At 42.3% G+C, this 25,589-nt stretch overlaps 1 protein-coding gene across 1 annotated transcript; it reads left to right on the forward strand.

Annotated features, from left to right (window-relative positions):
- The first annotated feature begins 4,460 nt into the window (after positions 1–4,460).
- On the forward strand, positions 4,461–22,419 carry LOC144298076 (signal-regulatory protein beta-1-like). Its single transcript, XM_077872487.1, has 5 exons — positions 4,461–4,595; positions 11,442–11,795; positions 14,261–14,581; positions 15,177–15,506; positions 22,038–22,419. The coding sequence occupies exons 1-5, from the start codon at positions 4,526–4,528 to the stop codon at positions 22,166–22,168; spliced, it is 1,206 nt and encodes a 401-aa protein (XP_077728613.1). The 5' UTR covers positions 4,461–4,525; the 3' UTR covers positions 22,169–22,419.
- Positions 22,420–25,589: the final 3,170 nt, after the last annotated feature.

The following is a 25,589-nucleotide window of genomic DNA, read 5'->3' on the forward strand; positions in this document are numbered from 1 at the left end:
CCTTGGGCACATATGGTAGAGTCCCTCTAGTTCCTCTGCTGTTGTCCATGGAGCAGGAGTGTTAGTATTGTTTGGGAGCGTTTGTAATACTAAAAAAAAAAAAAAAAAAAAAAAAAGCGCTTTTAATTTTTTATGAAGTTTTGCTCTTTCCATATGTCTTTGACCTAGCTTTTTTTCCCCTAACGTGTGTGTGTGTGTGTGTGTGTGTGTGTGTGTGTTATAATTGGTAGGGATCTTATTTTTTTCTCCCTTTGGGATAAATTATCTAGCACTCACTGATAAGCACAGCTGCCTTTGCCTTTTAGCAAACCACTCCATAAATGTATGGTTCTTTTTATGAGATCTTATTGCCGTCAAGCTGCTTGTCTGTCTCTGTCAAAACTACCCTATCCTATATAAGTCATGGGGATGAAAGTATAGCATAGGGAAATACAGTCAACAATATTGGAATAATGTTGTATGGTGATAGCTAGTAACTACTCTTACTATGCCGTGACCATTGCATAATGCATAGAATTCTTGAATTACTATGCTGTGGACCTAAAACTATTATAGTACTGCATATAGGCTCTAATAATAAAATTTTAAAAAAATATTTTAAAAATAAAATTTGCCCTGGCATAAAAAAAAGAGAAATAGATCCATACATAATATGTACTTGGCTAAGTGATTTTTGAAAAAGTTGCCAGAGAAATTCAGTGTGGAAAGGATTGTCTTCTCAACAAATGGTGTTGAAACAATTAGATACTCATGTGTAAAGAAGAAGAAGCAGAAGCAAAAGCAGAAGAATAATCTTGACTGTTTCCTTATAACATACACAAAATTTAATATTGTTTTAAAATCAAGCTACCTTATAGCAATATTACTACACATTTTATAGCAAAATACTAAGAACAAATATGAGATGGATCATAGACCTAAATTCAAAACCTAAAGCTATAAAGCTTCTAAAAGAAATCATAGGATTTACCCCAAAGATACAGATGCAGTGAAACGCCGGGACACCTGCACCCCGATGTTTCTGGCAGCAGTGTCCACAGTAGCCAAACTGTGGAAGGAGCCTCGGTATCCATCGAAAGATGAATGGATAAAGAAGATGTGGTTTATGTATACAATGGAATATTACTCAGCCATTAGAAACGACAAATACCCACCATTTGCTTCAACGTGGATGGACCTGGAGGGTATTATGCTGAGTGAAGTAAGTCAATTGGAGAAGGACAAACATTATAAGGCCTCATTTATATGGGGAATATAAAAAATAGTGAAAGGGAATAAAAGGGAAAGGAGAAAAAATGAGTGGGAAATATCAGAAAGGAAGACAGAACATGAGAGACTCCTAACTCTAGGAAACGAACTAGGGGTGGTGGAAGGGGAGGTGGGTGAGGGGTGGGGGTGACTGGGTGACGGGCACTGAGGGGGGCACTTGATGAGATGAGCGCTGGGTGTTATGCTATATGTTGGCAAATTGAACTCCAATAAAAAAAAAAAGGAAAAAAACAAAACTAAATCTTTATAGTCTTTGGTTCCCAGAGACTTTATTTTTTTTATTTTTATTATTAATTTTTTGTTAACATATACTGTATTTAGTTTCAGACATAGAATTTAGTGATTCATCAGTTGCATACAACACCCAGTGCTCATTACTTCACGTGCCCTCCTTAATGCTCATCACCCAGTTATCCCATCCCCCCATCCACCTTCCCTCCAGCAACTTAGTTTGTTTCTTAGAGTTAAGAGTCTCTTATGGCTTGCCTCCTTCTCTGTTTTCATCTTATTTTATTTTTTTCCTTCCCTTCCCCTATGTCCATGTGTTTTGTTTCTTAAATGACATATATAACAATCACATTTTTTATGCGCATAAAAGATTTGACCAGATGCTCCACCAAAGAACATATATGAGAAGTAATGAGAGTTTTGCTGATGTAAAATGTATTTTTTTTTAACTGCTCTGTCTTAATAAGAACAGCTTTATAATAAGTTTCAATACCTCTTTTGGGCAAACTTTCCCACCTCGCCCTGTTGCTCAGAACTGCCATGGCATCTCCTCAGGCCAGATGTATCAACTTTCATTAAAAACCGTTGTGTGGGGTAGCCCGGGTGGCTTAGCAGTTTAGCGCCGCCTTTGGCCCAGGGCCTGATCCTGGAGACCCCAGATCAGGTCCCAAGTCGGGCTCCCTGCGTGGAGCCTGCTTCTCCCTCTGCCTGTGTCTCTGCCTCTCTCTCTATCTCTCTCTCTTATGAATAAATAAATAAAATCTTTAAAAAAACCCACAAAAACAAAAAACAAAAAAACCACTTCTGTGGAGCACCTAGGTAACTCAGCAATTGAGTGTCTGCTTTCCTCTTAGGTCATGATCCCAGAGTCCTGGGATCAAGTTCCGCATCAGGTTCCCCACAGGGAGCCTGCTTCTTCTTCCTCTGCCTATGTCTCTGCCTTTGTGTATATGTGTCTCGTGAATAAATAAATAAAATCTTTAAAATAAATAAATAAATATCACTTTTACAATTATGATTCAATTGCATTGACTTTGTATATTAATGTGAGCAATTTAGGTTTCTCTTTGATGACTTTTAATTCACCAGTTTTCAGGGATTTTTAGTCCTGTGATGGTCTTATGTATACTTACTTAGAGCTATCTTTAATATTTTCTAGTTTATGAAAACTTTAAAATTATTATAATGTTTGCAGTGGGTTTGGGACTGCCGTATATGAACGTAAATGAGTTTTGAACATAGATATTATATCCAGCAAGCTTATCACATTCATACTAGTGCTCATAGTATGGACATTCTCTTACGTGTAACTCTCATAACATCAGTCGATTCACCTAGATTCATTTTTACCATCATTAAACTTACATATGCACAAGGTTTAAGAAGCCAACAGTTCGATACATTCTACACATGAAAACTGGAGTCTCCCTACCTCCCAGTATTTGCCACCTCTCAGGGGCAACAATTTCCCCTCTTTCAATTGATTATTTTTAACTGATTCTTCTACATGTTACAGCCAGATTTCATATAGCATCTTATATTGTCACTTCTTGATCTCACCCATAGGAAATGTTCAATGACTTCTCACTCTAGATGATGGGGATACAATGCTCTGTTACTATTAACCTCACACCACATGTGCACATCTCTACCCCAACAACATAATGTTTTAATTTTGGATAACATCATAGTCAGTGTCCACATTATAATATCATTGTGTTTTATAGCTTGATCTTGTAACATGCCCAGCTTTTGTTTGTGTCCATCTGCTCATGTGTACTTTGTATAACCACCACCATATTCAGGGTACAGAACAATTCTATGACCGCAGAGGTTACCCTTGTGCTACCTTTTCTTAGGGACAGTCAGCCCCATCACATCAAACTCCTGGCACATGCCAATCTTTTCTGTATAATGTCAAGAATATTGTGTCAGTGGAGTCACACAGTATGTGACATTATGAGACTGATTTTGTTCATGCAACATAATGCCTTTGGAAACTTATAAGCTGTGCACATGTAAATACATTATTACTTTTTATTGCTGAGTAATATTTTCTGGTAGGAATGCGCCACAGTTGGTTTAGTCATTGACTTATCATTAGATATTTTGCATGTTTCCAGTATTTTCCATTACAAAGAAAGCTGCTCTAAACATTTATGCAGAGACTGTGTGAAGCCATGGTCTTCATATCTCTCAGATAAATGCCTGGGAGCGTGATTTCTGGGACATAGAAACCACTTCCTCTCCTGAAAGAATGGAGGAAATGATGCTTTTTGTTGGAGGCAACACATACAACTTCTTTTTTTAAAAAAGATTTTATTTATTTTTAAGTAATCTCTACACCAAACTTGGAGCCCAAACCCATAACACCCAAGATCAAGAGCCCCTGCTCTACCGATGAGCCAGCCAGGTGCCTCAAGCACATATAATTTCTGCGGTCCACACTGTACTGTACATTGGGGTGAAATTTTACCAGTTCCATCAATAAAGGGTTGGAATAGGGAGTCATTTCTGGAGCAGACTTCATTTTATCCAAAGTTCTTTAGACCCTGTCAAACCTATTTCTTCCTCCAGCTGAGCAGCTCTTGGTGGAGAGTGGTACAGAATGAGGCCACAAGTCAGCCACTCCCAAGTGTCCTGGGCTCAGGAGTTTGGGACACAGCCACCAACCACAGATCCTTCTTGGCCTGGGGCTCCCAAGTGGAGGATCACCCTGAAGACCTCAAGATGGAGGGAGGGGCCCAGTGCAAAGGGCAGATGACCCAGGAGGGCAGGAAGCATCATTTCTGCTGGGCCTGTCCACTCTCTCTGAAACATAAGAAGAGGCTCTCCTCACCATGTGAGGTCTTCTTTGCATGACTTTTGTTTCACAATCCAGAAGCAGAATGCTCCCTCACAGCCATGTCGCTGCATCAGATGCTTCCTCTTACATCACAAGAGGGGCGGGCTTTTCCTCTACATAGAATAGAGGCCTGTTCTCCCCAGCACACACATTTGTATAGAGCAGAGTCCTCAGGCCTCCACAATGTCAGCTCTTGCCTCCGGACTCAGCCCTCCTACTTACCTGCTGCTGGCTCTGCTGTTGGGACTCACAGGTGAGCATTGCCTTAGGGGAAACTCCTCATTCTCTGCTCCCTCAATCTCCCCTACCCTTGGACATTTAGGGCCTCCAGGTGTGCTACCCAGGCCTGCCACAAAAGGCCAAGGACTGGGTGTCATCTGAGAGCATGAAATAAGGGCTAAGAGCATTCCCTCCATGGATCCATCACCTGTAGCTAGTTACCAGAGGCATCCAAGCTTCATTCAGCAGCAACAACAATTTTGCATGTATTATATGACCTAATCTTCATGACGTCCCTGCCTGATAGCTCAGACTGTACTCCTGATTGCCGATGAGGAAACTAAGGCAGAAAGAGCAATGGGCCCAATGTCACCTATGAAGTCAGCAGCGCAGCTAAGATTCATGTCCAGGCCACCCAGCTCCACAGATCATTCTGTTAACCATATCATGCTGCTTGGCTCCTCAGTGGAGGTTAACTGCAGATACGTTAGAAAACAGAGAGGCAGACAGAAGAAGAGCCATCACTTATCACACTCAGAAGTCTCAGAGTTCCACTTGTACTGTGCGTACTCCCAAACTTTCATTAATGATGTGTTAGGTGTTATATATGTGTCAATTTTTTTTACTGAACTTTAACATGTATTACAATTTCATTTAATCCTCAAAGTACTCTATATATTAGCTTGCTTAGCCATACTTTTTAAAAAGAAATTATTTATGGAGGCTCAGTCACTCAGTCCTTTAAGTGTCTGCCTTCGGCTCAGGTCATGATCCCAGGGTCCTAGGATGGAACCCTGTGATGGACTCCTTGCTCAGCAAGAGAGTCTGTTTCTACCTCTCCCTCTGTCCCTCCCTACTACTTATTCTCAGAGTCTCTCTCTATCTCTTGCTCTCTCTCAAATAAATAAATAAAAAGAGAAAGGAAGAGCCAGAGAAATCATAGAGCGAGAGGAAAAGGGAGAACTGACTCACCACTGAGCAGAGAGCTCAACGTGGGAGTAGATCCCAAAACCCTGAGATCATGATCTGAGCCAAAGGCAGACACTTAACCAACTGAACCACCCATGCGCCCCTAGGCGTCACTTTATATATGTTTGAGAACACACTTATGTGTATGTATGTATGCATATGAGTGGGCATGAGGAAAAGTACATACCCCAGGTGTGCACGCACACAGGATTCTTGAAAACACTATCTGTATTTTTCTCTTTACATCAGGTCCGGTCTACACAAGATGCACATTGAACAGATGCTTGGTTCCCTGTCTCTCAGCTATTCACCCTCTTTATTACTTCTCCTAATGCACAGCTCTCCCTCCACCAAGCTCTTAAGCAAATTTCTCTCTTGGTAAAGTGAATAGAAATTTGGACATTACTATCTTGGAAATCTTCCATGCTGGATTGGGGATGGGAGGAAAAGGGGGATATAAAATGCAGAGACTCCTGTCATATGATCTGCAACTATAATTATACCCATATCTACATCCCGATCCGTCATCTAGTGCCTGATGATGCCTCCATACCTCAGGAAATCTCATAAGTCATAACTTTCCAATTTCTTAAATACTCACCATGTGCTACCCATACCTGAAAATGCATGTTTGTTATGTCATGTGATCTTTGTATCCAACTTAGACTTTTTCATCACCCCTACCTTATAGATAAGAAAAGGAGACCCAGAAAGGTCCAAGGTCTTTCAGTGGTAAATGATAAGGCTAGGATTTGAGCTCAGGCAGTCTGATTCTAGGTCTCATGTATCTAACCATTGCTCTTCTCAAACTCTGTGGCCCCACTTCCATCCCATGAGATTTCTACAGAACTGCCAATGATTGTAGGGAAGAGTGGGGTGGGGGAAGAGCATTTGTGGTTTGTTTCTCTCAGCTTTTTTGCTTCCTGGGTATATGCAAGTAGTTTCCCCCAGGCAACTATGTGGGAATCTCAGCTTCTGATATAATTTCCAGAGAAATTCTCCATTGAAAATAGACTTTAAGGTCTCAGGAGGGGAGCACACTGGGCAATTCACATATTACAGAAATATTTCCTATATACCTACTTGGTGGCTAGAACTATTACAAGAACTTAGGTCACACTGTGGATAAAAGAGACAAAGTAGTTGCCTTCATGCTAGATCCTAGTGAAGGAAAAAACAGGAAACAATAGACATAAATGCAGACAGAATGCAGAAAGTAATGAGCATTAAGAAAAAAGCATGATGGTGCAAGTGAATAAGGCAATGAGAGAATCTTCCAGGATGGGTGTATTTAAACAGGTAGCCTGAATGGGTATCAGTGAGAAGGGAGATTTGAGCAAAGATTATAAGAAGGTGGGGGAGTGAGCCATGTGATTTCCTTGGAGAAGAGGCTTCCTGAACAGCATGAGAACAACATGTAAGTAGAATTCTCCAACTCTGTTCAAGGATTTGGGCTTTTATTCTGAGTGAAATGGTTGCCATTGCAATGTGTTTTGTTTTTTGTAGTAAGCGTTTTTATTTCTTTTTTTAAAATTAGTTTCAGCATTAGAATTTAGTGATTTACCAGTTGCATATAACACCAAGTGCTCGTTCCATCAAGTGCCCTCCTTAATGCACATCATGCAATTATCCCTTCCCCCCAACCACCTTCCCTCCAGGAACCTTCATTTTGTTTCCTAGAGTTCACCCTCTCTTATGGTTTGTCTCCCTCTCAATTTTCATCTTATTTTTTTCCTTCCCTTCCCCTATGTTCATCTATTTTGATTCTTAAATTCCACCTATGAGTGAAATCATATGGAATTTGTCTTTCTTGGACTGACTTACTTTGCTTTCACATCGCAAGGTTTTGAAGACAGAAATGACATGATCAACATGAGTTTTAAATTATTTTAGCATTTGATTAATAATAGAGTACCACAGAACATAGATAGAAGCAACTAGAGCATTAGAGCTCATTGCACTCAGGCAAACAACGAAAAGAGGTTTCATGAAGACAGCAGACGGCAGAGAAAGGGGAAAGAGGTCAGATTGTGGCTACATGCAGAGGGGAGTCAACAGGATTTCCTGATGCATGGAATTTGGGGTGGGAAAGAAAGGCTCCAAGGGCTTGGGACCTGAGCATCTGGGAGAATAATGTGTCTCAGTTAAGATGTGTAAGGATGTGGGGGACTGAGGAGTTCAGTCTGAGATGTGTTAACTGTGAGAGGTTTTGTTTGTTTGTTTTTGAGAGGTTTACTTCTATCTAAGAAAAATGTTGAGTGGCTGTTTGGACATACAAATTGGAGTTCAGGGGCAAGGCCTGGGCTACAGATGAAACATGAGGATTATTGATACATAGATGGCAGACTTTTCACCTTTTCCTGGCTCCTCTTAACCTTCTGATTCCTCTTACTTCTTGCCTTCCATATTCCCTCCGTTTCTCCCTCCATGATGCATTACTATTACTTATCATTTTTATCCTAGAAGTTCAGCTTTCTCACCTCAATCTTCTGCAGTTTCAGAAACCAAACCATCTGATGTTCTTGGCATATCCAAGATCTGTCTGTAATAGCATATGCTCTCCTTAGAGGCATTTTTGGTAGCAAATAGTACTAAGTGCATGGTTTTTACCAACTCACACTCTGCAAAGGTGAACCACAAATGTTCTCGCTGAGGAGTAGCTAAGAAATAGAAAAGAACACTGGGTGTATGTGTGGTGCCACAACAGCCTGCTCCTCTGATTTATATCCCTGTCTGGTCTTCAGAATACTTGAAGTAAAAAGGAGTGATTTTGTATTTCTCGATGTCTCCAGAGACTGACTAGTCACTGAGGCAGGTAAATCCAACTGCAAAGTCTTGCACTCGCAGTTAAATGATTGCCTGAAGGTGATTCATGTTCCTTCAATGCATAACTCAATTGTCCAGACATAGGATCCCCTACAATTCTTTTCAGAACACGAATTTGAATCTTCTTGTTATTCTTACTTGATTGCTCCCATGGTTTTATCTTTCCCTTCAAGGGCAGGTTTCTCAAATCTACTAGCCCTTTTTTCTTGAGTCATTTAGTACAATCAATGGACTCTACAAGGGGTGATCCCTTTGTTTGAATACATATATCTTATTGAGCTAAAATTTAGATAACGTGAAATCTTGTGTTTCAACCATTTTCAGTGGCATTAAGTACATTCACAATATTGTGAAACCAGCACAGCTGTACATTTCAGGAATGGTTTCAATACCTTAAGCAGACACTGTGCACCCATTAAACATGAATTCTCCATTCTTTTTCCCCCATAGCCACTGACAACCTCTATTGTACTTTTTTGTGTCTGTGAGCTTGTCTTTTCTAGGTACTTCATATAAGTGGAATCATATATTTGTCCTTTTGTATCTGCCTTATTTCACTTCAAGTATTTTTTACATTCATCCATATTCTAGAACATACTAGACTGTCATTGCTTATAAAGGCTGAATAAAGGTCCATTGTATATATCTACATACAACATTTTATTTACCTATTTATCTACTCATGAAAATGAATTTTGTCTGCTACCTTTCAGTTATCATCAATAATGCTGCTATAAACATTGATGTACAATTATCTCAGTACCTTCTTGTAATTTGGGGAAGGGGGTATTTACCTAAGAATGGAGTTGTTGGATCATACGGTAAATTATATATATTTAAACTTTAAAGAAAACATTACTGTTTCCACAGTGGCTGCATCATTTTATATTCCTACCAATGGTGTACAAGAATTTCAAATTCTCTACAACTTATGCAACACTTATTTTCTGATATTTTTGTATTATATTTTGTTTTGCTTTGTTTTGATTTTGATAAAAGCCATTCATTCGAAGGAATGAAGGGTATCTCACTGTGGTTTTGAATTTCATTTTTTCTAATGACTAGTGAAGTTCAACTTCTTTTCATGTAAACATTCTCACCATTTGAATATCTTCTTTGGACAAATGTCTTTTCCAGTCTTTCATCCATTTTTTAATTGGACATTTTGTTATTTTGTTGTTGAATTATAGGAGTTCCTTATATATGCCGATTATTAATCCTTTATGAGACATACACTTTGCAAATATTTTCTCCCATTCTGTGAGTTGTCTTTTCACTTTTGATATTGTCCTCTGCTGCACAAATTCTTAAATTTTGGTGAAGCCCTATTTATATGTTTTTTTATTTTGTTATGTATGCTTTTGGTGTCATGTCCAAGAAACCTTTGCCAAATCCAATATCATGAGTTTTACCTACAGTTTTTTCTCAGAATTTTATAGTTAAGTTCTTACATTTAGATCCCTTCATCCAACTCGAGTTCATTTACTTATACAGATAGGGTGAGGGTTCAACTTCATTCTTTATATATAGATATCCAGTTTTCCCAGAATCTTATGTAGAAAAGATTATTCTTTTTTGGGGGGGTTAGTCAGCCTAGCTAAAGTTTTGTCAACTATGTTGGTCTTTCTGAAGAACTACTCCTGGGCTTCCTGATTTTCTCTGTTGCTTTCTATTCACATTGTAGTTATCTCTACACTAGTCCCTTTAGTTTCCTTTATTCTGCCAGCTTTTGGGTTTGGGGTTTATTTTTCTCATATTTTTCTGATTTATTAAGATGATAGTTGTTAATAGATTTGTGATCTTTCCTTTCTTTAAGTGTAGACATTACAATTATAAATTTCCCTCTTGTGCTGATTTCACTGCAAACTGGCATGTTCTCTTTCCATTTTCATTCATGTAAAGGTATTCTCTAATTTCCCCTATGATTCCTTCTTGGCCCTTTTGATTTTTTAAGAGTGTGTTGTTTTATTTCAATATATTTAAGAAATCCAATTTCTTCTTCTCCGTCCAGGAGATGAGTGTGGTCAACACAACAATGGTCCTCAAAAGACATTCATATCCTAATACCCAAAACTTGTGAATAGTTTTAAACAGCAAAAGAAATTTTGCAGGAATGATTAACTTAAGACTCTTGACATGAGGCAATTATCCTAATTCATCAAAGTGGCCCTGGTATATTCACAAGGGTCCTTTTAAGAAGGAGGCAGGAAAGTCAACATTAGTGAAGGACAAGAGACAATAGAGGCAAAATTTAGAGTGATAGGAAAGATGGGAACAATAAGTAAAGAATGTAGGCAGCTTCTAGAATTTGGAAAAGCAAGGAACAACCCTCCAGAAGAAATGCAACCTGGCTAACCCTTGGTGTTAGTCCAGCCACACCAATTTCGGACTCTAGGTCTCCAGAATTATAAAATACCACATATATGCAGTTTCCAGGCACTATATTTTTAATAATTTGTACAGCAGCATTTGGAAACTAATATAACATGATTGCACTATGGGGGAAAAAAATCCCAGAGATTTGAAACACTGTTTTGTTTCTCATTTAAATTACCTGTTCCTTGTGTATTGGAAGCTCTGCCACCACTGCCACTCAAGTATACAGACTAATGAAGGGACCCCAACATGTGGATGTGCATGTGGAAGAGGAAGCTGATCCATAGAGGTTCTTGAAGTTAAATGCACAGCCCGGAAAATATATCCATCCCTTTAGCTCACACACAGTGGTCTAAGGAGGTATTATGGTCCCACTGAGTGCAAGGGACCAGAAAGTGCAATACTCCATGAGGCTGGAAATGGACAACCAGAAATATTTGGTGAAACATGATGCTTTCAGTGAGTGATGAGGCACTCAGACGTGCTGTGTGCCACATCACTGAGTCTCTCTGTCCCTTAGTTTCCTCATTTGTGATAGGGTCTCACCTTACAGGCTCATTGTGAGGGTCACATGCCATGTATGTGCAATGCGCTGAGTCAAGGCCTGCTCACGGGGTGCACTCAATCAATGAGCTGCTGTGAATAAACCCTTGAGGAAACATGCAGGATCACATAAGGATGGATAAATACTGCTTTGTTTCCCCTCCAGATGTGGCAGGTGAGGTGGAGCTACAGGTGATCCAGCCTGAGAAGTCAGTGTCTGTTGCAGCTGGACAGACTGCCACTCTGCACTGCACCCTGACCTCTATGCTCCCCACTGGGACGGTTAAGTGGTTCAGGGGGACAGGGCCAGGCCGACAATTAATCTTCAGCTTCAAAGGAGGCCACTTTCCCCGAATAACAAATCTTTCAGATGTCACAAAGAGAAACAACATGGACTTTTCCATCCGCATCAATAACATCACTCCAACAGACACGGGAACCTACTATTGTGTAAAGTGCCAGAAAGGAAACCCCGATGTGGAGTTCACGTCTGGACCAGGCACTCAGGTCACTGTGAGTGGTGAGTATGGCATGACATCCTTCTTCCCCTGGTTGTGACAAGTCAGTAAGAATGTCCTCCCTCCATTGTCTGAGTAACAGCTAAGAATCAGGTGTTGTAGTGGGTGCCCCTGATTTCAGCCCCTTCCATAGATCAGAGAAGTTGAGGCCTAGAGATGTTATGCTATTTGCTCAAGGTGCCCCACTGGGAAAACAGTGGGAAACTCTAGAATCCCAGTCTGAGGGCTCCACAGCTCTTACCTTTTGCAATCCTAAACAGTCCTCTGGTTCCAGGAATGAGGGAATGAAAGTCTGAGTGACTTGTCTAGTCACGAGGTCTGACCTCAACCCTGGCTCCAGAGAGCACTCCCCTCAATGTATCACTGTTCTCTTTACTCAGCACTTATTGAGCACCTGCTGTGTGCAGGCTCTGCTCTGGGTGCTGGGGAAGCAGCAGGGAACAAAACAGGCAAGAGCTTCTCTCTCATGAAGTTTAAGTTTGCTTCCCTTCCGGTGAGGACATATGCACCCAGGGCAGAGAAGTGGGTCAATGTCTTTCTTTCAGCTTCAGAAAAATCAGTGAGAAGAGGCACAGGCTCACTGTTTACTCTGACAGCCCAGGTTGGAGAAGATGCCAGATTTTGGGCCTTTGCATGAGTCTGTCCAGAAAATCCTCAGCAGTTTACTGACTGACTATACAACAGCAACTGAGTCTCCCCACAGCCCCTGAACATAGGCAGGGAACGTGGTTTTATCCTGATGGTGCCGGTATTACAGAAGTTCCCAGTGGTGTATCCCTTGCCAGGCACCACAGTTAGTACATGGCTCCACCGCCAGAAAAATTTGTGCCTCTGAGGCACTCCTTCCTCTTCCCCAATCTGCCCAGATGGTGTTGCCCTAGATGGGAATGGATGGAGACAGTGGGGCCATCTCAGCCCCTTTTACAGGTGAGGACACTGAGGCTCAGGAAACCTAACCTGAGCAGGCAGAGGAGACAAGATTTAACCCAAGTAGCCTGACTCACAGCCTTGTTCTTTGCACAATCACTGTGCTGGTCAGAGTGGGAGAAAATTCTAACTTTTCTCCTGAAAATCTTGTATTGTTCTCTTTTTCAGCAGTAGGAATTTTTTTTTCCCGCCCCTCAGCAGTAGGAATTTTAAAACAATATGAGAGGTATTTGGGTAGCTTTGCACCCCCAGATCAGACAGATACACTTACATCTCATGAATTGTTAACCCTGTTGCTTGAGGACATGGTTCATCACACCCAAGAGCATCAGGAGTCTTTCCCATTGTGTAATGTTGCTCCTTCACTGAGCAGCCTGGGACAGTAGCTTAGACAGAGCAGAGGAGCCACTACATTCCAGCAATACTGGGCATCCCATTCATGGCTCTGCAGACTGGGGATGATTGGGAGACACATCCTGGAGGGTGTCTGGGGCCCCATGAGCAAAAGAGTTCATATTCTAGACTCAGCTATAGGGACCCCACATCTTTCCTCTGTTGCTGGAGGGTCAGCAGGTCTGGACACCAAGAAGGACTCTCACCATAACTGCTTGCAGGGGAGAATGTCAGAAGGACAAGGAAGGTAGAGGTCACTGTTGGGCTGGGAAGTTAGGACACTTACTCTGTTGTGGACAAGAAAACTGGAGGTCATAGGAAGTCCCCCAGGAATGCAGGGGTAGGAGTAATCCCTTTGTAGCTGGATCAAAGTAGTTTGGCTCTTTGGTGAGGTATAGACAGAGACTAGCCCAGGGGAGTTCCCTTAAAAAGTTGCCTTTATTTGTACAGATAAGGAGATCACAGGGAGTGATTTCCAAGGCCATGACCCCAAACGTCAAGCAGGCTCCATTTATTAGGGTTTGAGATCAATATTCAGAGAGGGATTTAATATTATGATGAAGCTGACTTAACTGTCAGCCACATTCTGATTTTTCTGCTCCTTTCATCCGCATTTCCATGTTAAATTCCAAACAACTACATCATTGCCTCACTTGCCCCTCACTGCAACCCCAGGGAAAGAGAAATGCCCCCTGTCCCATTTCACAGATGGGGGAGCCTTGCTGTGCCATGGCCACACCTCTGGTCAGCCAGCAAGCCTGGTTCTGGCTTCCATGGGGTCCTGCTCCGCCCCTGCTTCCCCTGTAAGGAAGCTGCACAGGCTCTCTGAGGTTTCCAGGGAGGCAGTGAGGAACCCTGGATACCAAGAGTGAGAGCCATCAGAAATGTCCTTCCTGTGCCCAGATTGCTGGGAAGTCACCTGGCAGTGGAGAGAAAGGACTCTGAGCTCAGGCCTGGAACTGCACCTGAGCCCCTGGGCCCAACTCACAGTTCAGCTCTGGAACCTCATGTCCTCCTCTGTTGATGAGGAGATGACACTGCCCTCCTCACACTATCAGGAGGGCTGACGCTTCTCCACAGTGTCACACGTATGGTTAGTGCTGATGATCACAGTCATGCTTACTGTTCATTGATGCTCCTCTTGTAGCCAAACCCTCTCCCCCCGTGGTGTCCGGCCCCACGGCCAGGGCCACGCCTCAGCAGACAGTGAGCTTCACCTGCAAGTCTCACGGCTTCTCCCCCAGAAGCATCACCCTGAGATGGTTCAAAAATGGGAATGAACTGACAGCCTCTCAGACCACTGTGTACCCAGAGGAAGACAACGCTTCCTACAGCATCTCTAGCACAACCAAGCTGGTGCTGGCCCCGAGGGACGTTCGCTCCCAGGTCATCTGCGAGGTGGCCCACGTGACCCTGGAGGGAGGCCCTCCTCTTCGTGGGACTGCCAACTTGTCTGAGGTCCTCCGAGGTAGATCCCCCTCATCCCCAGTCCAATCCCAGGTCTGGCCCCCAAGCCTAGGAGCCTGCCCCTCCCCCACTCTGCTCCAGGCCTTCCATTGCCTGGAGTCTGACTCCTGACAGACCCTCCCAGTCACCCTGCACCTGGTTGTACACTCACCTCCCCTGTTTCCATGGCAGCTGCCTGGTGAACACCTACCATGTGCCAAGCACTATGCTAGGCAGTCTCATTTACTTTACTGTAGCGCTTCCAATTATTGAGCACCTGCTGTAATCCAAGCCACCGCGTGCTTGGTGATTTCATTTGTTTTGCTACAGTTACTCTGTTTTAACTGCATGCCAGGGGCTTGCAGTGTGTCTTGATTTCACTCATTCTTGCCCTAATAGGAGCTATCGGTCCTTGAGCTCCTACTGTGTGCCGGGCACTGGACTTAGGGGTGTCATTCATATGCGAAGACTACCCTCAGTATTTGAGCACCAGCTGCATGCCTGGCAGTGTTCTGGGTGATTCCCTTGCTGTATGTGGTGGGAGCTAAGTACTCAAGCCCCTCCCCTGTGATGTGTCTGTTCCATAAGGTCAGAGCTTCTGCTCTGTGCTGTTTCAGTTCCGCCCACCTTGGTGGTTGCCCAGAAATTCGTGGCAGGGGATCAGGTGAATGTCACTTGTGAAGCCAAGAAGTTCTACCCACAGCATCTGCAGGTGACTTGGTTGGAAAATGGAAACATGTCCCAAACAGAAACAGTCTTGAGCTTCATAGAGAACAAGGATGGGACCTTTAACTGGATGAGCTGGCTCCTGGTAAATTTATCTGTCCACACGGAGGAAGTGGTGCTCACTTGCAAGGTGCAGCATGATGGGCAGCGGGCAGTTGCCAAAAGCTGTATACTGGAGACCTCTGCCCACCAAAAGGACCAATGCAGAGATAAAAACTTTGGTAAGACTCAATGCCAGGTGACCTGGTATTTAAATTTTATCTTTTGTTTTTTTATGTGAAACTTAACAATTCATGCTTAGACTATTCCAGAAGTCTATAAATACAAAGTAAAATGTGCACTGTGTTCCCTTTCCCCAAAGCCCCCATGCCAAGAATGACCACTGGTAAGAGTTTGGTACATATCTTTATAGATCTTTTGATATAAACACACATTAGAGAAAGAAAGAAGAGGAGGAGGGAGATGATCCTGTTGTTAGTGTCCTACCTCTTGCTCCCTCACCTGACAAGGATTATGTCAGGACATAGGCCAGCCACCCCCTCTTCCTGCTCTTTCTTACCTGGGTCTGGTCTCTATCTCGTCTAGACCTTTTCATCTTCAACCCAGCAAACATCTCTTAAAACTAGAAGTATTCAGAAGTTGCATCATTTTGTCCACTAATGGATGCACATCTAGTTGCAAATAGAGTCCATAATTGTGTACTCATGTGATTGATGACATTAGTTTTTCTACAAAACCAACACCATTACATAATATGAAAAATTAACAATAATTCCCTAATAGCATCTAAAATGGAGTATATATTCAGACTTTCCAAAATGTTTACTGTAACTTCATTTTGTACACCTACCTTGCTTTTAATTCATCTGTTAATGCTTCAAAGAATATTCCTGTGAAGCACCTGGGCCTCCACAATTCTTTTGCTGATTTGAAAAGAATCTGAATTCCTAGAGCTACTCGAATTCATTTCATATTGGATGCTCATGGCAGGCTGTGCTCTTGAGGAATTTGGTCCATTTTCTCTGAGTTATCAGATTTCTGCCCATACATTGCTCATAATATTACCTTGTTATCCTTTACACATCTGTAGGGTCTGTAGTGATTTCTTATTTCATTCCTAATATTGGAAATGTGTCATTTCTCATTGTGTTCATTGTCAGAATTGCTAGAAAGTTTTCAATTTTATCAGTCTTTTCAAAGAATGTACTTTTGTTTCAATGATTTTCTATATTGATTCTGTTTTCTATTTTATTGCTTTTCTCCTCTTTCTTCCCCCCTTTTGCTTGATTTCTGTTTAATTTGCTCCTTCTCATTTTTTGAAATGGGAACTAAGATTATTGATACTAGACTTTACTTTGTCCAAATGGCACACCTGAGTTTCCTTCTGTGCTCAGGGAGTCAAGAGTGTGGAGACAGAATACTTAGTGTTGTGTTCTTCCTCCAGTCTGCAAGCACCTAGCCTGCCTGCCTTGCTCTTCTACCTTTCAGAACCCTTCTATGCTTGGACCTCATGTGATTTCCAGAGATCAGGCTTTTACTGAACAAGGAAAGCAAGGAAAGAGAAGTTCATCTTCTCTGAGGGGCTTAGGTTTAGTTTTCAGTCTTTGTCTTGCACTGAGCTAAGACCAAGGATGTTATTCTGGTGCTTCCAGTGTCCCTGAACTAGCAAGCTTGCTAGTGTGCTAAGCCTGTAAATAGATTATAGGATTGTCTGGGTTGGCATACTGGAGCCAAGTGCAAGATGCCTATGTGACCCTGCTGTACAAGGATGCTACCTTCCCTGGGCATCCCAAGTCTCTGACCACTGCCATCATGGGTCCAGTGGGTCTGGTGTAAAGATGCACATCTTTGGGGGAGCCCAGGTGGCTCAGTGGTTTAGCACCTCCTTGAGCCCAGGATGTGATCCTGGAGACCAGAGATCGAGTACCACAACAGGCTCCCTGCATGGAGCCTGCTTCTCCCTCTGCCTATGTCTCTGCCTCTCTCTGTGTGTCTCTCATGAATAAATAAATTTAAAAAATTTAAAAATATGCACATCTTTTTTGTTCATGTTATGGTATTTTACAATACTTTTACCTTAAAAGAATTCCCTTCTCTCAGCATAGCATGACCAAGTATGCTACTGTAGCTTGAGGCTAGTTGGTTTGTTTGGACAGTGGGAGAGAGGTTCTGAGTCCTCTGATCTTTCTTCTTCTTTCAGGACCCCATGTGTGCCTCCCACATTTTCCTTTATCCCTTCACCACTTAATTTTGAAACCGCACCTCTTCCTTCTTTTTTGCCTTTCCCCCAAAAAATATGCATTTTAAATCATGCCTGTCCCTTTTATTCACATCTATCCTTTTAAAATGTCCCTGCCTCCTTGTATTAGGTTCCTATTGCTACAGTAATAATTAGCACACATTTAGTGGCTTAAAACAACACACATTCATTATCTTCCATTTCTAGAGGTTGTAAAGTCTAAAATGGGGTGGGGGGGAGGCAGGACTCCGTTCCTTCTGGGGGCTCTAGGGAAGAGTCTGTGTCCTTAGTGTTCCAACTCTTAGAAACAGCCTCACTCCTCTACCAAGGCCCCTGCATGCACTGACCTCTTCTGTGGTCATCACACCTCCTGCTCCCACTCTCCTACCTCCCTCCTTCACTTGGTAGAGTCCCTGCAATTAAGTTTTCTCTACCTCCCATAGTCCAAGATAATGACTCACTCAAGACTGTAGCTAATTACCATGTAGTCTCTCTTGCAGTATAAGGTACCATATTCACAGACTCTATGAGTTCTGAGCCAACCCTCTTGAGTCAGGCATATTTTGAACCCCTTTATATGATCTGTGTCCATATCTGCAGAACATATTTCCAATATTTTCTAATTTAAGCTGGAATTAGCATTGCTGGCGAGATTTCCAAATAACTCTCAGGCTCCTTGGCTGTCTATCCTTGTCTGTTTCTCCTGCCCTTTCCTGTGGCTGGTGAAGGTAAGAGGGCAATGACTTAAGGTATTGTGCATTTGAATTTCATTTTTCTCTATTGTCTCCTGGAGATTTTGCAGTTTGCACATTGCTCCTCAATGACTACTGAAAGCAGTTTTCCATTGAGTTTACTGTTTTTTTATTGTTTGTGTGTGTGTGTGTGTGTGTGTGTGTGTGTGGCGGGTGTGGAGGGACGTGGAGGGTGGTTGAGAGGCCATATTTGGACACAAATAGCTATGCTTCTGCCTTGTCCTCAGCAGCTCACAAGTGCCCTGAGGGCTTTGAATGCCTTAGCCCTAATGTTCCTATCCCACATCTCAGTATCTATTCCCATATTTCCACATCATGGCCCTATTCTGGCAGAGCAGGTGCACTGTAACTGAGAGTTCAATCCTCTCTACAGTACTGATGCTTATGAGTATGTCGGACCCAATTATGTATCCAAGCTTTTTCTGCCCTCCAGCTCTAAGAGGCAATAGTCTACAGTGTTGCCCAGAAGTCCTCTGATGTTTACACATAACCTTTCATGTGTGATCAGTTGGTCTTCAGGATGTACTGTCTTTCTGTGAAGGATTGATGCCCAGCAATAGCCATTCAACCTGTAGTTCTTATAATTACCAACGCATTTCCAGAATACCAGGGTACTCCCCTCTTCTGCTTACACTGTCCCAGGACAACACAGTGAGGTTTCAGCAGTGACAATAGCAGGGCTAGCTGGGACTTACCTTTCTACCTTCCACAAGAGCTGGGGGCTTTTGGCCAGCCAACTGATAGAGACCCAAGTTCAAATCTGCACATTAGAGAGGGTTTTTCAGATCCCTCCCAGACAAACTCCACATGTCAGGTGCCTTGGGAAGCAGACTATAAGATGCTATTAGAAAGGGAAATTCACTATGGAGTGCTCCCTGATCCACATGCATGAGAAAGAGGAGGCAGGACTGGCAAAGTGAGATGTTGAACACAGTGCAGCACAACAAACATGGCTTTGGACAGATTGCTGGCTAACTGTATGCTCTTTGTGAGTTGTTTTAAATGGAATGAAAGACCTAAACCTCTATACTCCCACTTCTTCCAGTCCTCTAATGCGGGCTGCCCTCTAGAAGCAGGTGCAAAGTGGGCAATGCAATTCTTTCAACAGAGAAAGCCCAGAGGGCCACCCAGCTGAGGCCTGCCATCCTACAACAACCCAGGGGCAAATATGGTGAGGTCTCTGCTCCTTCCTTTAAGATTATCCCATATATTTCAAAAAATTATTTAAATTTCTTTATGTAAGTAAAAAGCAAAATCTGGTCATCATAAAACAAATCTTTTTTTGTATATTTTTTTATTGGCGTTCGATTTGCTAACATATAGCATAACACCCAGTGCTCATCCCATCAAGTGCCCCCCAGTGCCCATCACCCAGTCCCCCCATCCCCCCACCCACCTCCCTTTCCACTACCCCTTTCGTTCATTTCCCAGAGTTAGCAGTCTCTCATGTTCTGTCTCTCTCACTGATATTTCCCACTCACTTTCTCTCCTTTCCCATTTATTCCCTTTCACTACTTTTTATATTCCCCAAATGAATGAGACCATATAATGTTTGCCCTTCTCCAATTGATTTACTTCACTCAGCATAATACCCTCCAGTTCCATCCACGTGGAAGCAAATGGTGGGTATTCGTCGTTTCTAAAGGCTGAGTAACATTCCATTGTATACATAAACCACATCTTCTTTATCCATTCATCTTTCGATGGACACTGAGGCTCCTTCCACAGTTTGGCTATTGTGTACACTGTTGCTATAAACATCGGGGTGCAGGTGTCCCAGCGTTTCACTGCATCTGTATCTTTGGGGTAAATCCCCAGCAGTGCAATTGCTGGGTCATAGGGCAGATCTATTTTTAACTCTTTGAGGAACCTCCACACAGTTTTCCAGAGTGGCTGCACCAGTTCACATTCCCACCAACAGTGCAGGAGGGTTCCCCTTTCTCCACATCCTCTCCAACATTTGTTGTTTCCTGCCTTGTTAATTTTCATCATTCTCACTGGTGTGAGGTGGCATCTCGTTGTGGTTTTGATTTGTATTTCCCTGATGGCCAGTGATGCCGAGCATTTTCTCATGTGCTTGTTGGCCGTGTCTGTCTTCTTTGATGAAATTTCTGTTCATGTCTTTTGCCCATTTCATGATTGGATTGTTTCTTTGCTGTTGAGTTTAATAAGTTCTTTATAGATCTTGGATACTAACCCTTTACCTGATATGCCATTTACAAATATCTTCTCCCATTCTGTGGTTGTCTTTTAGTTTTGTTGACTGTTTTTTTTTTCTTGCTGTGCAGAAGCTTTTTATCTTGATTAAGTCTCAATAATTCATTTTTGCTTTTGTTTCCTTTGCCTTCATAGATGTATCTTGCAAGAAGTTGCTGTGGCCAAGTTCAAAAAGGGTGTTGCCTGTGTTCTCTTACGGGATTTTTTTCTTTTTTCTTGTTTTTTTGTTTTTGTTTTGTTTTGTTTTGTTTTGTTTAGATTTTATTTATTTATTCAGACACACACACACACAGTTTGAGAGAGAGAGAGAGAGAGGGAGAGACAAGGGCAGAGGGAGAAGTAGGCTCCATGGAAGGAGCCCGACATGAAACTTGATCCCAGGTCTCCAGGATCAGGCCCTGGGCTGAAGGGAGACGCTCAGCCACTGAGCCACCCAGGGATCCCTCTTCTCTAGGATTTTGATGGAATTTTTTTTAAAAGATTTTATTTATTTATTCATGACAGACACAGAGAGAGAGAGAGAGAGAGAGAAAGAGGCAGAGACACAGGCAGAGGGAGAAGCAGGCTCCATGCAGGGAGCCCGATGTGGGACCCGATCCCGGGGCCTCAGGATCACACCCTGGGCTGAAGGCAAGTGCTAAACCACTGGGCCACCGGGGCTGCCTGATTTTGATGGATTTTTGTCTCACATTTAGATCTTTCATCCATTTTGAGTTTATCTTTGTGTATGGTGTAAGAGAATGGTCTAGTTTCATTCTTCTGCACGTGGCTGTCCAATTTTCCCAGCACAAAAGGCAATAAATCTTAAGCTATGCTTCCAGATCCAACTTTCTGTGCTCAACAGAAAAATGTCAACTGATGTTGGCACTGGCGTCGAGATGGGCAGGATGGGTTTTGAACACTTTCCCCCAAATATTAGACCCCATTTCCTTACCTCTCCAGGATGCTATCCAAGAGCAGGTCTCATGAGGTCAGGCGACCATGAAGCCTCCCTTAGCACTTGAGTGCATGGGTTCATCAAGCCCCATGGAGCAAAGCAGGGAAGCCTTGCACCTTTCTCACCATGACACCTGTCCTCACTCCACTCAAGGTCAGGCTGACATTTATTTCTATGATCCTAAGAGTTTGGTCTTATTTTGGCCCAAACACAAAGTCTGAGTCATCCTGTAGGACAGCAGTGAGGGACTCCCTGGGTTTGAATCCACTCATCTTATGACCCTCTCTAAATTATGAGCCTGTTCCTTCACCAGAAAGAGGATATAGGATCGGGCCCATAGGTCCTGGGAAACAAGTAAACCATGTGTGCATGTTACTAGGCACTCATTCTCTCCATCTCTTCCCTCAAGAAGGCAGCCTGAGAAAGGATTAACAAAATGGGGAACTTCTTATCCCAAATTCTGCCTGAGTCTGACTGCAGGGAAGATTCATGACCTTTAGAGAATTGATGAAGCCAGTCACCTCAGATAGAGTAAGTGGAGGCTCGAGGGAATGGACTCCTTCCTGGGTGCCCCATCTAATGGTGTCTCTGGTCCATTCATTTTCAGACCCAAAGCTATCTACTCTACTCCTGGTGATTGTCTTCCTGGGCCCCAAGCTGCTGTTGCTCATCACTGTCTCTGCCACTTATGCCCACAGGAAGCAAGGGCCTGACTATGAGTTTGTAAATAAAACTTGAACCATGTGTTGGGAGACTAATGTTATTTAACTGATCTGTGGCAACTGACATCAGCACCATGCAAAGTGAAAACTGCCTATGTGTGTTTGTCTCTTCCTCAAATAGGATGTCGACTCTGACAGAGAAAGGACTATCTGTGTCCTCAGTTGCCAGAACAATGACTGCCATGTGTTAGGTCATCACATTATTTAAAAGTAAATTGGCGACTACTTTGAAAACATGTTTCTATTAAATAGCGATTTTAAAATAAAATATTTCTTCATTCCATCACGTGGTGCATGTATCTAAAACCATTTTGCTAAATAATACTCTTTTAGGAGCTTAAAAATTCTCATAAACCATATCAGAAAACCATATTATCCAGAGTGTAAGCAAGTGGAATTAAAAAAAAATAAATAAATCACTGATTGGAGTATGTCAAACGAGCACAAGAATAACCTGGAAGAGCCCTCAATGGCCAAACTACAACATTTTGAGCAACAAAGAAGTAAAATAGTATCTGGTTCTTCCATGCCCTAAATGTTCTTGTCCTCACAAAATTGAGTTTTGGAATTCTCAAGCCCATATCATGGTGTTAGAAGGTGGGGGCCTCTGGAAGGTGAGCAGGTCATGAGTGCTCCACCCTCATGAGTGGGATTAGCCCTTAAAAAAGAAACCCCCTGAGAGCTCCCTAGCCCCTTCTACCATGTGAGGAAACAATCAGAAATCCATGTAGGACCCTCTCCCAACCAGACAAGCCACCTGATATTGGACTCCAGCCTCCACAACAGTAAGCAAGAATTTATTTATAAGCAACCTGGGCTGGGATATTTTGTTATAGCTGCCTGAGTTGGCTAAGACTGGTTATAGCTTCACACATAAAATAAATATCTTTGAGCCCATATTGATATAAATAAATAATTGAATAAATAATTGAAAAGAAAAAATGGCCTGTGCAAGAAACTATGAAATTATTTAAACAGATACTTTACCCTAAGGAAGGGAAACTTAACTGCCCACTCCTGACATCCAGGCTACTTGAGGTGACTCCCTTCCAAAGAGGACAAAATGGGAGGACATATGACAAACATAGTTCAGCCAGGTAATCACAAGTTTGCCAATAGTCATGAATCATGGCCGTAGTGTGCACACTGATATAATGTCATGAAAACAGCACTTTTTCTCTTCCTCCCCAAACCCATCACCCCAGTCTGCTTATGAGAAGAGCATATGACAAATTGAAAAGAGAAACATTCTGTGAGTAGCACTCCTCAAAACTGACAGGCCATCAGCCACAAGGAAAGTCAGAGAAGTTGTCACAGCTGAGAGGAGCCTAAAGGGACATGACAAGTAAATATAATGTGGTACAGAATTCTGGAAGACAAAGGGACATGCAGGTAAAAACTAAGGAAATATTTTCTAGACTGAATGTTTGTGTCTCTCCCAAGTTCACATGTTAAAATCTAATCACTAGTGTAATGGGATTTGGAGGTGGGATCATCGATGGGTAATGAGGTTGTGAGGGTTGTGAGGGTCCTCATGAAAAGAGGCCAGCTCACCCCCCCCCACCCTTCACCAGGTGAAAATACAAGTAGTTGGCAGTCTGCAACCACAAAGAGGACTCTCTTCACAACCCAACTATCCTGGCATGTTGATCTCAGACTTCCAGCCTCCAGGACTGTGAGAAATAAGTTCCTGTTCAAGGCATCCAGTTTGTGATGTTTGTTATAGCAGCCAAAACTACGACAAATCTCAATAAACCATGCCCTTTGGTTAATAATAATGTACCAATATTGGTACAATAAAATAATTACCACAGATGCACCAAATTAATGTAAGATGCTAATAAGAGGAGAAATTGTGTGCAGCTGTATATTGGAACTCTGTACTATTGTCACAATTTTTTTCTAAATGTAAAACTGTTCCAAAAAATTAAGTATATTTTTTAAAATGTCAACATTTTGTCGTCAGCTGGATCTCTGCCTCTTACACCCCCATACGACAATGCAAAGACGTATGTGGTGACGAGACATTTGTGTTTCTATACTGAGGTTTCATCTCACTTCACAAGTCTGAGGTTCCCTTCTCCTCCTTCCTCTGTCCCCTGACAGAGCTCACTCCAGAGCACTCAGAGATCCCAGAAGAAACTGTTTCTCAGTCCCTCATGATATTCATCCTTAATGTTTCCAACTAGTAAAGCGCAAGTTGGTTAGACCAAGTGAGGCGAGAGAACTCTGGGCTCCTGGGTGCAGTGGGATAGCTTTATTTACTTATTTAAATTTTGTTAGTTAAATAAATAAATAAATAAATAAATAAATAAATAAATAAATAAATTTTGTTAGTTAACATACAGTGCAATATTAGTTTCTGGAGTAGAATTCAGTGATACTGGGGGCAGTTAATCCCTGTCATGTGCCCAAGGAACTGAGGTAGAAGGGGCTCTGCAGAGTGGATGCTGTGATGAACCAGGCTTCAGGAGATGGCCCTCAGCTGTCAGCCCTCTTTGGGATGGCCTCCTGAAAAGAGCCACTATGCCCAAGGTTATGTCTGGGAACTTGCCATATCCAGTGGCTCATCAACATGGAAACGTAAAGGAACAGCCCTCTCACCCCAGCTCAGGACAACTTTAAAGGAACATCCTAGCACCAGAGGTCCATGGAAGATCAGCTGAAGTTTTCTTTGGGACTTCATTGTAACTCAACTTCTTCTAAACAGTTCTGCTCCCCTCTACCATTGGATCCTGAAGTATTCCTTAAAAATAACCTGCTTGTTAATATTTATCTCAGCCCCTATTTCCCAGGGAACCTGATGTGGAAGAGAGGCTGTGGTGGGTACCAGAAAAGATTGGGATCCCTTTGTCTGTGGGGGCCAAGCCAGCCATGGAAGGATGAATTGTTTACACTATCATATACCATATACCACATACCATATACAATAAATCACATACTATATGTCATACACCATATATCATCATAAAGCAAACAGTCTTAATATAAGGAGCAATGAGAATCCACAGAATTCTTTATACAAAAAAAAAAAAAAAAGGAATGCACTCAGATCTGTGTTGTAAAAGACCACTCTGGATGAAGTAGAAGGTAGATCTACAGCAGGCAAAAGATTTGAGGATAGCCTATTAAGAAGTATTAGTTATCATTCTAGCAGGAGATGACAATGAACATAGAGACATAGACTCAAGAAGTATTTAGGAGGTAAAATGAACAGGGTCTGGTACAGAGCAGACATGATTTGACAAGTGAGGGTGTAGAACATGGGCCCCTTCTCAGTTTGACCAAGTGGGTAGAGGATGTGCCACACACTGAACAGAGTATAAGGGGAGAAGAGAATGTCTGAGTTTTGAATATTTGAGCTATACAAATGAAAATTTCAAGGACAAAGGATATATAGGTCAGCCATGAAGAAGTAGACTCAGGATTGGAACCTT

Source organism: Canis aureus, chromosome 26 (genome assembly GCF_053574225.1).
Source record: "Canis aureus isolate CA01 chromosome 26, VMU_Caureus_v.1.0, whole genome shotgun sequence".
Taxonomy (NCBI): Eukaryota; Metazoa; Chordata; class Mammalia; order Carnivora; family Canidae; genus Canis; species Canis aureus.